This window comes from Phragmites australis, chromosome 1, assembly GCF_958298935.1.
Source record: "Phragmites australis chromosome 1, lpPhrAust1.1, whole genome shotgun sequence".
Taxonomy (NCBI): Eukaryota; Viridiplantae; Streptophyta; class Magnoliopsida; order Poales; family Poaceae; genus Phragmites; species Phragmites australis.
In genome coordinates this window covers 50,961,674-50,977,229 of record NC_084921.1, presented here as the reverse complement: position 1 = coordinate 50,977,229, position 15,556 = coordinate 50,961,674, and the positions used below count along the sequence as shown (strand labels likewise).

At 40.4% G+C, this 15,556-nt stretch overlaps 2 protein-coding genes and 1 long non-coding RNA gene across 4 annotated transcripts; 2 read left to right on the top strand and 1 right to left on the bottom strand.

Annotated features, from left to right (window-relative positions):
* The first annotated feature begins 1,183 nt into the window (after positions 1-1,183).
* On the top strand, positions 1,184-4,046 carry LOC133925605 (DNA repair RAD52-like protein 1, mitochondrial). The gene is made up of 4 exons (XM_062371476.1): positions 1,184-1,545; positions 2,376-2,413; positions 2,549-2,643; positions 3,658-4,046. Exons 1-4 carry the CDS (start codon positions 1,268-1,270, stop codon positions 3,799-3,801), a joined length of 555 nt encoding a protein of 184 aa, XP_062227460.1. The 5' UTR covers positions 1,184-1,267; the 3' UTR covers positions 3,802-4,046.
* An 802-nt stretch (positions 4,047-4,848) lies between these two features.
* On the bottom strand, positions 4,849-11,082 carry LOC133925588 (uncharacterized). Of its 2 annotated transcripts, none has more exons than XM_062371471.1 (6): positions 10,695-11,082; positions 10,402-10,534; positions 9,381-9,519; positions 8,627-8,663; positions 6,629-6,902; positions 4,849-6,239 (listed from the first exon to the last, which is right to left on the bottom strand). In XM_062371471.1, the coding sequence occupies exons 1-6, from the start codon at positions 10,875-10,877 to the stop codon at positions 6,214-6,216; spliced, it is 792 nt and encodes a 263-aa protein (XP_062227455.1). In that variant the 5' UTR covers positions 10,878-11,082; the 3' UTR covers positions 4,849-6,213. The 2 variants fall into 2 exon arrangements, with proteins under 2 accessions (XP_062227455.1, XP_062227450.1); XM_062371466.1 differs by having other exon boundaries at positions 4,849-6,219.
* Positions 8,128-14,798, top strand: LOC133925615 (uncharacterized). The gene is made up of 4 exons (XR_009910937.1): positions 8,128-8,264; positions 10,375-10,529; positions 11,472-11,570; positions 14,029-14,798. It is a non-coding gene; the product is annotated as an uncharacterized LOC133925615 (long non-coding RNA).
* The last annotated feature ends 758 nt before the right edge of the window (positions 14,799-15,556 follow it).

Here is a 15,556-nt window from a genome sequence, read left to right as displayed (position 1 = left end):
TCCCTGATTCAAATTCTCTGTGGAGAGTGATTCTCTGAGGGAAGTGATTCTATGGTTGAAAGTGATTCTCTAGAATAAACTATATGGAAGAAGTGATTCTGTGTGGGAAGTGAATCATGAGAAGCTGTTTTTTCAACTCACTAGCTTTTAGTTCATTTCAGATAATCACTCTCATGAATTGCACTCATGGAGCTAAAAGATGAAATGTGCTGTTTAACAGAGCTCCCCTGATTCTAGCAAGAAAGCTGTTCTGAAAGTTTTGCCAAACAGACTCTGAATAAAACCGTTAGTGGTGATGTATGGAGGAGGTGACGAAGGGAGAGAAAGTCAATAGGGGTGGCGTGAAGCTGGGAAAGTCCGGGCTTCATAGAAAGCTAGAGCAATATATTCAAACAATCATAACCATTGATGCCGATTTAACGGTCCGAAAACGAGTGACATATCCTACTAACTTTGCGGCTCTTTGTACTCTTTGAACATTTAGGTCTCAGCTAGTTTCTATTTCCCATCACAGAAGAAGTAGGGGCAGATTCAAAGGGCCGAGGGGCTCAAGCCCTCCTACTTGGCTGGAATGTCATTGGAAGAAAGAGATGGAGGGAAAATAAGAAAGAAAGGAGGTATGAGAAAGGAGAAGAGAAGAGTCTCCATATTTTATCCGTGCACTTATCATCAAAGAGAAGTAAATCTTTACTATATAAATATGAGTTGTTTATCATATTATATTTTCTTCTCGCTCTTCTTCCATATAATAAAAACATATAAAATTTAAATAATTTATTCACTTTTACTATTTAACCTTATCCTCTAGTCTCTCTATCTCGTTAACGACTATAGATATACTCACTTTACTAATTAAAATAAATAAATAAAATACTAGAGAAATTAACGAATAATCTGCTCTTCTTTTTTTCAAATCTCATCTAAAATCAAACTATAACATTCCTCTTAACGTATTTGTTCAGTGTCGTTTTCATAGTCCATCCACATCTACATGTCTTTGAATTTATGTTTAATGTTACTATACTTAATATTTTTATTTTTATTGTAACATAGGTACACTTAGCCAGTGAAACACACATATACAACTAAGCACCTAGGTTTATAGTTGAAATATCTCTTTTTTGCTAAAAGAAACAATTCAAACCTCCCGTTTTCCTTTGAAATGCATGAACCTGCACCATATTATTGTTAGGTCGAACTGCACATCCTTTGCAAAACCCAACCAAACCCGCTCCCTCGTTTTCCCCTGCTCCCTCCGCTCCCCGCCATGGTTCCCGGTGCCCTAGCCCGCCTCCTCCGCCGCGCGCCCACCCCTCGCCTCGCGCGCCCCTTCGCTGCGAAGGCCCGCGCGTCGCGGCACCCGCAGGAACCGGAGCTCCTGTCAGAGGACGACGACGACTTCGCCGGCGGCGGGGTCGTCGCCCCGACCGAGGGCATCAGCAAGCCGCTCGCCGAGGTACTCAAGGAGCTCGGGAAGAGGGTTCCCGACTCCCTCGTGAAGTCCCGCGTCGAGGATGATGGCTTCGCCATCAAGTACATTCCATGGTGAGCCCACCCGCTCGATCTGTCGCGATCAGCTGATCACCCATCGAACCTTGCTTTTGTCGTGCAATGATGCTAACGATTGGGCAAGTACGGAGATTTGTGCTCGTTTTCGCTTAAGTTTGGCCTATTTTGCAGAGTTATGTGTAAGCATTAGGTTGTGTTGGAGTAAGATATTACTGAGTTGATGGGTAGGTTAGTTGAATCATAGTGTTTTCCAAAAAGTTCATAGGAAAAAACGTGTTAGATATGTTATGTAGTTCTGTGTAGTGGGAATCACATCTAGTAAGAGTGACTTGATTGTTGGTTCAAGGCTTCATTCCTTCAGTGATGTTCTCAAAGTTGCAAATGATGATTGATTAACAGAGGACTGATTAACCTTGATGGCTGATTCATGACTAGTTAGGACGACATCTGCCACACTTCTATAGAGCAAACTTGATCTATGGGTTTTCTAAATCGAAGAGGTTGCTACTGCAGCACAACTTCAATGGAACTGTCATGAACATGAGCATATCTTTAGGTGAAATCCATCGTCCTGTTAAAGGAACCTGACAGAATCTCTCATCAGAAAAATAAACTGAGAATTTCACCATTTTGGCGTTTGTTTACCTCTCAACAACTCGAGGGCCCTCCTTTGCAGTTTGAGAATCAGACTTTTTTTTTTTTGGTTTATGTTTAATAAGTGCTTTGATTTTGATACCATTGTCATTTTAGAGAAAAAGATGCTGGATTGTGGAAGCTATATGTGTATTATCCCAGTCCATTTTATTTTTTTATATAAGGGGAACCACATTGTATCCTTGTGATCTCATTTCTGATGCCTCTTGCAGGCACATTGTCAACAAAATTCTGAACATACATGCTCCAGGTGAACTTCTGGTCATCACTATTCACTAAATCAGATATTTGTTTGCTCTCTTGTTGATGGTAAAGTTTGAAGAGGTTGAATTGTTGAGGAATTACATTTCCTATTTTACTTCTATCCTTTTGTAATCCATTACAGAATGGTCCGGTGAGATCCGCAGCATTGTTTATTCATCTGATGGGAAATCTGTATCTGTTGTCTATCGTGTGACTCTTCATGGGACTGATGCAGAGGTACCTCTTTTCTCCTAGCAAATGCTTTTATATCTACATGACTGATCTCTATAACTCAATGCCATAGAAATCTGAAAAATTGGTTGAAGTCCGAATTTTGTGGCTGCATTTGTATTTTGGCAATCTACTGATAAATGTGCTTTCATTCATCTTTATCAACCTACTGGCTATTGATAAATTCAAACTAAGTTCCGTTCTGTTTTTGATCCACTGTTACCTTTATGATTACCATATTCTACTGAAATAGGCATAACACAATGTCCAATAACCTACCCAAAGACTGTCTACTGCATCCATGGTTAAACGTAACTATAGAATATTGATGTTAACAAGCCGTGTTTAGATTTGCATGTCCCTCGCTGTTATTTTGAGCCCTTGTTTTCTAAGTATGTCGGTGTCCACTGACTCTCTTCTGTTAATGCTTAATTGGCTTGATGCTGAATTTTGAATTTCTTTTCTAGTAGTTCCTGAAGCTTTTATAATGCAAGTTGTGTTCATAACCCTGTTGTTATTATTGGATCCATTTTTTCCATCTCTGTTGGCTTTTTTGCATTCTGAACAAAACAGCTAGTTGCTGCTTAGTTGTTTCTGCTTGTTAATTATTACGGTACTTTTTGTAAACTGGCCATGCCTGTTTGTCAATGCCAAAAAACTGTTTGTTCCGTTTTTTATTAATGAAAAATGGATCCATTTTGGCATTTACTACTCCCTTTTTGGATGATACTATTTTTCCATACAGTCTTCTATTACATAATTAAAACTTCAATAAACATACGCAAGGTGCAGGGGATTCATGAGTAGATGAGATTTTATACGTACATGACAATGTGAGGATTTAAGAGATCACTAAGTATATCATCGTTGTATTACATGAACCGAGAACGGTGAACTGTTAACTAGTTGATGACGGGTTCTCTGTGTTATGCTGTTGTAAGTGCAAGTAGTTGTATTTATTATATGGCTAGAACTAACATAAAGAGTATCTTGACAATGTTGTGTGCTCTTTTTTATCAGATCTACAGAGAGGCCACTGGAACTGCTTCTGTTGATGATACAAGCTATGGTGATCCTGTACAGAAGGCAGAAGCAATGGCTTTTCGTCGTGCATGTGCACGTCTTGGTCTTGGACTTCATCTCTATCATGAAGATATGTCATAGATTCTTAATGTTAAGTGTTTGTGGTATGAGATTTGGCATGCTTCCAGTTTGTGGTATGCGGACCATTGTCCTTTAATGGGCTACCCGTTTGCACTGGACATGCTTTTCTTATACGTGATATGAATGCACCAGTGTTTAAAACTTAGGTTGTCGTGTAAGGGACTATATGTAAGTTACTATTGCAACTACTGTTCTGAACTGTTAGATTATTATGCAGCAGCTTTGTCCAAGGTCTAAGTTCCTTACTCCATGTTTATGGAAGCTTGATTGCTCTGTTTTCTTTCTTTTCTTAACATTCTTTAACTGGATATTTTATTCACATGCTAGTAGGTAGCAGATTAGAGGAACTGTTTTGCATGTGAGTCATTGCTAGTGTGTTTTCAACTGCGAGATTATTAGGTAAGTCTTTCCAGGATCTCTGCTACTATGTTCAAATAATGTACTGCTTTAATTTTTGCTTAATCTTATACTGAGGCTGGTGACCACTGGCCCTCCCCACTCCCCCCCCCCCCCCCCAAAAAAAAAAATCGTTCACGATGTTATACTGATTATTCCATATTTGTCCATGATGTCCAACTATCGAATGGTCTAGGTTTGCTGGGAATATAGTTATCATAAGCTGGTCGTCATTTTCATCTGCATATGGAACTGCAGAGGCCAGGTAAACTGTTTATTTATATTTCAATTGTTAAACATTCATAGTTTGATCATAGTAGTCTGAGCATGATGACCATTTGGCATGGCTTCTTGTAAAATTATTAAAACTCTCGAGGGACCTTGCTAGTACTAGAATCTCTATACACTATAACGCAACAGAAGTGTTTTGTTCAATAGAAACTGATGCATTGCGAAATTGCTAGCTCACCCAGTTGTTGGAATTTATTCAACTAACATACTACTGGATGGAGTTGAGTTTTATCTCAAGGTTCTTAGCCTTTCCAATGTCCATCCAATGCATGATATATGAAGTGAGTGCTTTCAAGGCATACTTTCACGGGTCTAATTTCACATTCAACTGGAACATAAGCAATTCAAAGACCGATGAATAAAAAATGCACAACACAGTGGACATATTTTACACAACAGTATATGGTGAACTACAATGTTGGGAAATAAGGTACCCACTACTGAATTGAAATGGACAGAATATCAAGTACTTATGCAGGGTGGAATAACAAATAGTTCTGCTTGACCTACAAGCAGTATATAGTACTACTTTATTATTACAATCACCATGTCTGGTAATAGTAGATTAAAAAACATTAAGGTCTCTGCCCTGTGCAGAGAGGGAGGGAAAGAAAGGGGTGGGAAGGGGAAGACCTGGACCTCACCTAACCATGGTAGTGACACCGGGGAAGTAATAACATCTACATGAGTGGATGACCCAAGACGATAAAAATATATCTATGGGTCCATTGTGTTAACGAGTTAAACAGCAGTGCTTGGCTACTCCAAAGCCTTCTTTGGAGTCCCTGATAGTCAATACTGTGCTTGGAATGACGGGAGGTAGTGCCAAGTGCTAAAAACAAACATTAGCACTCCTCTGAACCTGTCTCTGATTAGGGGCACAGGCTCTCCTTAGAGCCTTAACCACCTAGATGCAAGCTATCAACTGAAAGATCAAACGAAATGTTAGTTGGTGCATCTAATCATTTGCTAAGAAAAGGTGAGCGGTTGGTTACACAAGAAGTTACAACATGATGTGTCAGTAAAGTTGGTGGGCGGTGAATATGCATTGGAAAGAGATAATAGATGCTGGTCACATGTCAAATTCATTTGCTCTAGGTAACACCAAGACTAGAAGATTAGAGTTTGCTAAATGGTTCATGCTTCACCCAGAAGCACCAGTCCTAAGCTAAATACAGTTTGAATTCTACTGATGAAATTTGGGAGTGGCATGCTAGTTCAATCAGTTGTTTAGCTGCCACTTTTGTCCAATTTGACTAGTATCAGCATGAACCCGCTCATGCTTGATTGTTAGAGTTTCTTTTAGCTGCAGCCTTCTCTTGCTAAGGCTGAAACTAACTCTCCTGGATGAAGTCCTTCCTTGGACTATAGTTAGAATGCTTGGGTTTGTGCATGTCTGTTAGTACACCCCATCCTTGGGGCATGAAGCTTTGAGCCCATCCTGGAGCTAAAGCTAATTTCCAATCACCACATGACCATGTGGGATATGGAGGTGAGCACTTTGACTGATGATCATGATCAACATAGTGCCTTTTGGTGTTAGAGATGGATGCATAGACTCGATATGTTGGAAACAAGAACAAGACAGCAACAATAGGAAGGGAGACCATGGTTAGGCCAAGGGTTGCTCCGGAGCGGCAGACACTGCAAAGTGTGAGGGAATCAGCCGGTAAGGATGAGCAGCCTGAGTTGGAGTTGGCAGGGTCGGAGATGTGAGAGCCGTAGTCATGCCTGTTTAATGGGGACACACACTGTCAAGATATTAGTACCACAGCTGAGCAGGAAAGAAACTGATAACTAATTCTGAGAACATGGTTGAGTCTTCTTAGCAAACCAATGCAAATGTATGTATGATCATACTTTCTTCTGTATTCAATGCACTCACACTTGTTTAAATTCTTGTATTGTAACCTGACAGATTGACAAAATGCTGGTGGTTGATTTGTTCTTAGAAATGCACTAGAGCAGACTGTGGGTTGCATTTTCCCCATTATTAGAACAATATGCGACATGAAGTCTAGAAGTTGTAACGAATGCTACATTAAGCTAGGATCACAAATGCACAAGCAGGTTTTGAATAGTGAACAATGAGTTTTTTATAATGTTTTTAAGTGGATACATACAATAAATCTAGTAGTACCTGCTTGGGCTTGAGGGCTCAGTGCAAGTGACAATGGTCCTCCATACTGCTGAGCAAAACCCGTCACTGCAGCAGCTGTAGAAGACACAGTGGAGAAGCGAAACATTTGTGGGTATTGCAAGTTGTAGCCTTGTCCACTTGTGTAGTTGGTTGTAGTGTTTCCTGACTGCCCAAACAGGAAATATGGATAAAAGGGACTTGTTCCAGTCACCATGCCAGCTGCTGCTCCTCCATAAAATGGGTACTGGGCTCCTCCGTAGATGTTGTAGTAGTTCTGTTTAACAGACAGGAGAAACATATTTAAGTCTTTATGCTCATGATCAAACTCTGTTATCTAGTACCTCCATTCGTAAGTATATGACGTTTTAGAAAGCTTAATATAGTCCAATTCTTGTTCCAGTAATCACTGTGTAATTCCATATACCTACTTTAAGATATGCTTTTATTATACTATTCCAGGAAATATCCTGCTGGCAGATATTTTTGATCTATAGAGCTAATCAGAGGTTTGTCTCTGGATAGAATTAGAGGGGCCCAAGCATGTGCTGTCATAGCTTCTTTGGTTAACAGAATAACAGTGGGCCTGCTGATGAGAGATGGACAAACTAGGGCCCCATATCATGTGCCGCTGGGTAAGATAGAAGTCAGTAGGACCAAAAGCCACTATATTTTGAGCACTGCATTGTTTCATATATAGAGGATGCATAATCAATTGATGTTTTTCAGTGGACAAGGGCATAGTAGAAACTGGGCCCTTCATCATTCGGAATGATTGTTTTGAGGAAGATTGGAAAGCAACTGTCTATCCACGAGCAGATATTGGAGTCGACATGATAATACCTCTTTCCTCCCAAATCTGAAGAAAGGGAATGATTTTGAAAGGATAGTTTAGATGTTGTCAATGCATATTATTGTCAATACGCAGGATAGCTAGGCAGAAGATGATAATAGGAGCGGCTAGGCAGCTAGCTCATGCTTGTCCAAAACTAGATGTGTCACCCCTAAAAAAGAAGAAAAACTAATTCAGTAGCTCTCTGGCAGTACTTGAATATATGCCTTTAATTTTACATAACTCCAGCAGAAAAGGGAGAAGAAAATTTCCGTCAGCAGCAAAAACAAAAATGATTAGACCACACATCGTTTATGTGAAATTATGTGGCAGTTAAGATAATTCAGTAACATTGAGACCACTGGTGTTTTATATTTTCAGTAACATTGAGACCACTGGTGTTTTATATTTTCCAGTAGGAAAGATGATCTTCCAGATGATATGGTTGTATTCTTTCCATCTCCATGTTTGCTATATTTGTTTGATGATAGAAAGGCACTAAAAACTTATTTTTATTCATGTTCAAGAAATTAATGGTGGATTGGCTATTAATTCTGTGATTTACAATATGAACAGAAAGGATAACGGCGCTTGAGCCAGTATTTATACCATTTGTATGTTTTACTTTGATGGGCTGTATATACTACTGCAGTTCTGCTTTTAAGAAAAGGCAGACGCTAACTGTCAGTTCTTTTGTAAAACTAGTGCAGGACTTGTTTCCAGCATAAATGAAGTTTACATTAAGCACAAAAAAGCATGAGTACCAATCCTCAACCTTTGGTTTGAAAGGTCGCAGAAGCTAAGATGGTCAGTAATTCTTACATTTCTTGCTTACTGTATAATATAGGCATTTTTTCTGGAAAAATATTATATGCATTTAATGTTCCTTGTGTAGTATTTTGTGTTGTATAATAGTTTCTTTTAGCCAGAAAATTTATACACTGCAATTTTCCATGCATTGTTTATCATATCATAATTCTTGTGATAAATGCATAGCACAACAAATACTTTTGATGCACTTTTGATGGCGTGCATGCCAAACATCGAGGTACGGTGATTTATGTTTCTGATCTCCACAAACCGACCAATGTGAAATGAATAAAAATAACCATACTATATTTTTTGGTTTTGTAAATAGAGCTTATTAGCAATGTTAACTAGGTACTTACTGTGGGATAACCGTAGTCTGGAGCATAGGGAGAGTACCTGCAGAGTGAAGGAAAGGAGCATAGATTAGCTCTGTTCGTTACAAGTTAATCATGTACTTATGTTGCAATGTGCTAGAGCGAGCCACTTGATTTTGAGAGAGAGAGAGAGAGAGAGATTGTTGCTCGCATGTATGCTGACTAAGGGACTTTTTGGTTGGACTGAGGCTTTTTGGCTTTTTTGGTTGAAAAATTACTTTTCTGGTTTCTGGCTGTAGGCTTTTTCTATTGGTTTTTTTAATAAATTTTTAGTTTCTCAACACACCGAAAGTCGGAAAAGGTCATCTTAACCAGTTCCTCAGCTTTTTGTTTATTTTATCAGAAACTAACTTTTCAGCTATCCAAAAACAGCTTAATAACTAAGCTGTTTAGTTCGACATCTAGCTTCAGAGAAGCAAAAATCAGAATAAACCGAACCAAACACAGCCTACGGGCGATCTTATGTCTGGGCCGCTATCATATGGCACTAGAACGTGCCCCGCCACTTTATGTTTGTGTGTGAGAGGCATGCAAGATAAAAAGCTTACATGCCCATTCACCATTGACCAAGGTGGCATGTCATGCATGTGATACGGCCCCCCCCCCCCCCTCCGGTTCATGGTTGGTCCTTTGGGTACTTTCCAGTTTCATAGGGTCCTGACTCTGACCACATGAGAGAGAGAGAGAGAGAGAGAGAGAGAGAGAGAGAGGAGGGGGGGCCGAGGGAGGGAGAGATTACCCATAGACATGGTAAGGGAGGCCTTGTGGGATGGCATAATGAGGGAAGGTGGCATGAGAAGGAAAAGCTGCGCCCAGTCCACCTTGGATCCCTGTCTGCTGGCTAAAGGATTTCATCACCCTAAAGCTCCTAGCCCCTCCTGTAGCAACATAATCAGCAAAACAGAAGCAAATTTACCCACATTGCTTGCTAATATTTATTAGGAAAAGGCACTAAAATCAGTCATTCACATGTCAGATGCACCACTGGTGAATTTATTCTGACAGTCTCCAGTCTATCAGTTGCAAGACGACATAGTAGAAGTAAAAGATTCTTGTTTCTGTCCTTATTACTTTATGATTATGGCTTCATCGGCTAGAATTATTATCCACGCCTAGGAATTACAAATAGTATACTACATTATCTGAAACAAGGCACTTAGCTCGAGGATAACTAACATCTTTGTACCATTGATGTTCCTTGCGCTGCACCTTTTTCCAGCAAGTAATCCCAGCAGCATATCCTTTTAAGGCTATAGATATTTATTTTTCTTACTGAAAGCAATTCGACAAACATGAACCATTTTGGCAAAATCACTGTTTTTAGGAAAATAAGGTAGCACTAAGATAAAGTTAGACATTTGAGCATTTTATTCTCTACTTGGTGCCAACACAAGATCCTCATTTAGCACTTGAGGCTAGGCCAGTTATCAAAGTTAGGCAACTTGTTATCTTGTTCTTTAAGCTCTTCGTTTATCCTAATGGCATGAAGGAACCTTCAGCGCATAAAATGATGACAGCTATTCCCCTAAAAAAATCATGATAGCTAATTTGTGATCATGAAACTATATATTAAAATCCTATTAACATACAAGAGGTAGTGCATCTATAATTATTATGACTTTTCTTTTTCAAGAACTTTTAGCGATGGGCTCTATTCAACTCAAGAGAACGTGTTATCAAAGCCTTTCAATTAAGCAAGTACCTTACTGTTTCGTCTATGTTATTTTGTATAGCTGGTGAAATAATGGTAAATATCTAACCATGCTGTGGGGTCGGAGGCCTAGATCTTTGAACCCCAAGGGAAGCCAGATTACAGTTTGCCCTCCTCCCATCGATCACCGGCGCGGGATCAACACAAGCCCTCGTCGCCGCATCCGGGTCCCGGAAGGTAACCTACAGTGCGAATTTACGGTGCGTATTTAATTGAAAGTAAGCAAGCATTACATATTGCATCAGGAAAGAAAGAAAAGAACGCATGACAGAGAACTGAAATGTTTACAAATTGAACTGTAATTAAATGCATATAAAGGAGATGAACTGTGTAGGATCATACAAATCCGTAGCCCTTGGATCTGCCAGTGTTCTTGTCAGTGATGACAACGGCCTCCAGGATCTCCCCAAACTGCTCAAAGTACTTCCTCATGGTCTCCTTCTGGGTTTCCCATGCCAGTCCCCCAACAAAAACCTTGGTGTAGGTTGTGTCTCCAAACTGCCCCATCACACTCGGTGGACTCATGATACTAGCTTCAACTCAGCAACAACAAATCTAACTCCAACAAGAAGCAGCAAAATCAGTAACTTAGGATCTGAATGGCTAGAACTAGTTCTTGTTAGAGGAAGGAAAGAGGAGAGAAGACGGAAGGAGCGAGGTCGGAGGGGGAGAGGGAGGAAAGCTAAAGGTTAGAGGAAAATGGGTGGGGAGAGAGAGGGAGGGTACAGAACAGCAATATATACTGGTGTTTGCTATAAAAATACCACACACCGGGAGACACACCCATCCCCTCCAATAGTCAGTAAAATGACCGAACTGCCCCTATTAGAGTGAACAGTAGTTACAGGGTGGCGTTGGGCTGTCCTTGTCTGGAGGGTGGCAGAAACGGAACGGAGGATGGGGATGACTCCAACGGTATTAGGGGAGGCTTAGGAGGATTGGCATTGCGAACTTATCTGAATCTTAACATGCGTTATTCTTTTGGTATTCGGATTTGATTGGTCATTGGATCTTTGCTAATTGATCATGCCTCTTTAGATTAGCTAGTATACTAATACGAGGGAAAACAATTAATGAGTGATTAGCATAGTTCTTATTTTTATTGATGTATTCTGGCAGAACATAGTTGGCGAGCACATACACTTCACCGGTGATCCATGGTCTGCGTTCTCTGGCAATTGGAGGTTTATGAAGTTGGCTATAGCAGCATCATATCTGGTATATACTTTGTTATCAAGCAAAATTTGTTAACTGCGTAGATATTATTTTCTTGGAAGGTGGTAGAGAAGCTTGGGCTGAGGAAATATACATAAATATTTTAAGGCGCTCCATTACTGTTAGTAGATTATATGTTGTGCCATGTCTCTAGGTGGTTAAGAGGCTATCTATAATAAACTGCATGGGTACAAAAGTACGTACCGGTAGTCGATTCTATTCTACTCGTATATCCGGTGCTTTTCTGAAGTCCATCCCTTTTTGCAAAATTTGGGTTGTTTATCCAATGTTTCCTACCCCTGTGCTATCCCACACAGACCATGGCCCATTTTTTTAATGCCATTTGTATATATATTAGCAATTGAAAGATAGTAGAGGCTACACTGATGTTAACGTGAGCGCTCATGATCCTAGCCACTTCGAGTTAGAGCAACAAATTGTATTGGAGATCGGAGACTTTTTCGTAGCGTAGTACATCAAACACGCACCAAGGCATTGTCCAATAGTGAGAGATTTGATGATGTGCATTACCTGGCAAACTGAAGGGAATGCATGATGTGCCATTTGATCTGGAGACGGACGGCTGGAGATGCCAGCCCAGATGGTGTGATCGGGTGGAAATCATCTGTTCCGTGGCGCAACAAGGACGCGATATGCCAAAGCTTTTGCCTCTTCCTAGCTCCCAATTCTAGATCTCTCGTGCCCTTTAAGCCACCTATGATAACAACAGCCTCGTCCATCACTCGGTCATCTCTCAGACAGCAACAATTAATACAATCTTTGACGCCCGTGTGGCCGTGTGTATGTACCTATCCATGCAATATCTTGCTGCCGAATACTAGTCATCCCTTTCTGTCCCAGACAAATATAGGGGAATATATAAAAAGGAACTTATGAAAAGATATATGGCACAAGAATATTAATTGATTTACTAACACAGGAAGTATATATCTACAGGCTATTATGCATAAAATTATTTTCCAAGGTGTATATCAAATATAACATGATGAGTGGACTTCAATGGATTCTCATCTTAATTGCGGGGAAAAGGTAATGTTAGAATCAGTGTTTCGTTGGAGAGATTAGAGAAATCCTCAATCAAGAAGGATGGAATGTCCTTGTCCAATCTGGAGAAAGTTATCGGACCATAGTATCAGTATGGGGGACTATGGTTTGGCTTTTAGCAGACGGAAGTGTGAACGTGTGATTTAAGGCCATTAGCTTCTATATTTGGACAAGGTACAATATGTTACTATTTGTGCCCAGAATTCATCCGGAATTTCCGTGAATGCTTCATTTCACCAAACATGCATTCTGGCAGTTTTGCGATTTTCTCCGGAAATGTGCCCCTAATCCTTTTTGTAGAGGAGGTGATCCTCTCTCCGATGTTATTAATCCTATGCTCCCCTGAACCGCGGTAATTGGTGTTAACATAAAAGTGGAGTATTTCACACAAAGAAGAAAATTCTGAGTACAGTTTTCTTTCTTCTGCTGTTTCTCTCCCCCTATTTGGTTCTTTATCTAGTCATTTGGCTCATCGCAAAGGGAATCTTTCTTTTTTCTTTTTACAATCTGCAGGAGCATTTCCTCTCTGAACAAGGGAGGAATCAAGTCTGGTCCAGTATAGTATGACGTATGTATCAGTATCCTAGATTAGCTTCCTCAGGCTGGCTGTGTTTGTTGACTGGTTGACTGACCTGGGACGAGAGTACCCAAGTAATTTTGCATGTTGGTCCTCAGAAGTCTGAGCCATGATTCTGAAAACTTGATAGTTCCCCATCTTGGTGTTTTTTTTTTTTTGATTTGGTTATGCGGCATCCAAGTAATAAATTAAATCTTGGTTTGTCTAATCTACTTCTATACTCGCATGTTGCGCGAGATTCAATTGGTATTTCACTCGCACAATCTTTGCGTGATTCAGCTAGTATTTTTTGCACCATCTTCCTGCTTTGAAACGTGGTTCAAGTGTTGGCTATTTTTCTTGGAACGTGGCTTGAGTTGGCCACCATTCCATTCCCAACTCTCCCGTGCCATGCCACTTTTCACCCGGTGAATAGGGAAAAGAATGGCGGCAATGAAGCCTACTAGTTTGAAAAAGGTTGTCAACTCGTGCCATACTGTGCAGCATTTTGGATCCCACTCTCCGAAGTTTCAACCTTTTCCGGTAGGCGATATTGGGCGGTGGCAGTGATGTAGGAAAAAGCTTGATTTTCTTTCCATTGGAAGAAAATGTTGCCTTAGGAATCATCGCAATCTTCTATTGGTAGAGCGTTGAATTCTACTATCAGATATTCATCTGTTTTGTACTTTTGTAATATGTTATAACATGTGTTACTTTCACAACTTTTGTTCATCGAGAAAATGAATAGCATAGTTATTGCAATATCTTCGCTCCAATAGTACATAAATGCACGATTCAGTGGTAGTGACTGCACATTTGTTGTCTGATCTGTCTGTGCAGTGGGCTTGCGCAAACATGGTGAAGCATAGGGAGCATCTTCGGAACAAATTCCACTTAAGCCACGCTCAGCAGATTTACAGCCATTAAGGACAAGATAATGAAGGTAAAAGTCTTAGCTATTTTTTTTACCTGGCACGGTTATGACGCCAAATCGTGCTTCATTTACACGGGTTCAGCACTCTGGATAGCCCATTGTTCCCGACGTCAGAAAATCGTGCATCATTTATATGAGTTCGGTACTCTGAGTACTCTCATATTTGTTTATTGATTGCCTAAACCGGCTTCTGTGTCCACTTATCCAAATAGCGACCACTCCAATAGTACATAAATGCACGATTCAGTGGATAGACATCCGGCCTAGAATCCATCAACGTCTGGTACTCTGGTCCACGCAACTCTCAGACGTGTGTTGTTCTGCGGCGTTGGCCCGTTTGATCTACGTGAGCAAGTTTGGTTTTGAGTGGTAGTTGAGTGGTTTAGGTAGATGATGATGGAATCGAGTGTACAATGGAATAAGTCGCTACACGTCAAAATGAAGAACTGCAAACTCGTTCGGTTTGTTTGGCACACATTCATGTACTTTTGTTGCACTACCGTTCTCTTAAAAACACAGGCATGTATTCCGAATAAAAAACAGCACACATGCACATCTTTCTGTTCATCCATGCGTTTCTAAGAGGCTGTTGATTATATTTGGATGTGCATACTTGGAATAAGTGAACATGGAACTCTATACCTGATTTGACTGGCAGTCTAATCTTTGCTTTAAAACTCTTCCACTAGAATCGATTTATTGTAGACATGCTCTCTTTTTTATAGTAATGTCTGTTTTTAATTTGATACTACTTCCGTCTTCGTTTACTTATCATTAACTTTTTATTTTAACAATTTTAATTTTGGTTTTTTATAAAAAATTTATAATACTTAAAAGTATATAATATTAATGAAGTATATTTCACAACGAATCTAATGATGCAAAAGTTTTAGATATCTATATATTTTTATAAAAAAATATAAGATTAAAATTACTATAATAAAATACTGTGACAAGTAAAAAAAAGTACTTTTGTTTGCCTGCTTGCATTATACGCAGGAGTCGAAGGTAAAAGGTTGTTTCAGCTTGATGTGACAGCTTTCTTTATAAAACATTTCTAAGAGGCTGTATGCAGTCTCATCGTCTGCCTGTGGGCCAGCCGCCGTCCGGGCGCAATAATTCTTGAAATAATTGGCGCGACGCACACCCACTGTCAGTAGGCTGTCCCACGTGACTGGACAGAGTGTCCCCCTGCGAGGAACGAAGCCAGCTGTAAAGCGGGCCCGCCCGTCTGCGCGGCCATCGAGGTCCCCCCACTTGTGCCCAAAAAGCCACCGTCCACTGGCTCCCTGCCCGGGCTTGGCGGCACGTGCGGTCCAGGTACGGCCCGCGTGCTGACTGCTGCTGAGCCGAGTGGATCCTCCTCCCTGTACCGGCGCGAGAGGAAAGCTGCCCACACAGTGCACACCCTGCTTGCGGTCTTGGACTGCTCTG

Bases quoted from the DNA above. Each gene is read 5' to 3' on its own strand.
- LOC133925605 (XM_062371476.1), top strand. From the start codon at position 1,268: ATGGTTCCCGGTGCCCTAGCCCGCCTCCTCCGCCGCGCGCCCACCCCT. The intron at 2,414-2,548 runs GTGAACTTCTGG...AATCCATTACAG, and splicing joins TCTGAACATACATGCTCCAG to AATGGTCCGGTGAGATCCGC. The intron at 2,644-3,657 runs GTACCTCTTTTC...CTTTTTTATCAG, and splicing joins TTCATGGGACTGATGCAGAG to ATCTACAGAGAGGCCACTGG.
- LOC133925588 (XM_062371466.1), bottom strand. From the start codon at position 10,877: ATGAGTCCACCGAGTGTGATGGGGCAGTTTGGAGACACAACCTACACC. The intron at 9,520-10,401 runs GTTAGATATTTA...ATGTTGCTACAG, and splicing joins GCCTCCGACCCCACAGCATG to GAGGGGCTAGGAGCTTTAGG. The intron at 8,664-9,380 runs GTAATCTCTCCC...TTCACTCTGCAG, and splicing joins CTCCCTTACCATGTCTATGG to GTACTCTCCCTATGCTCCAG.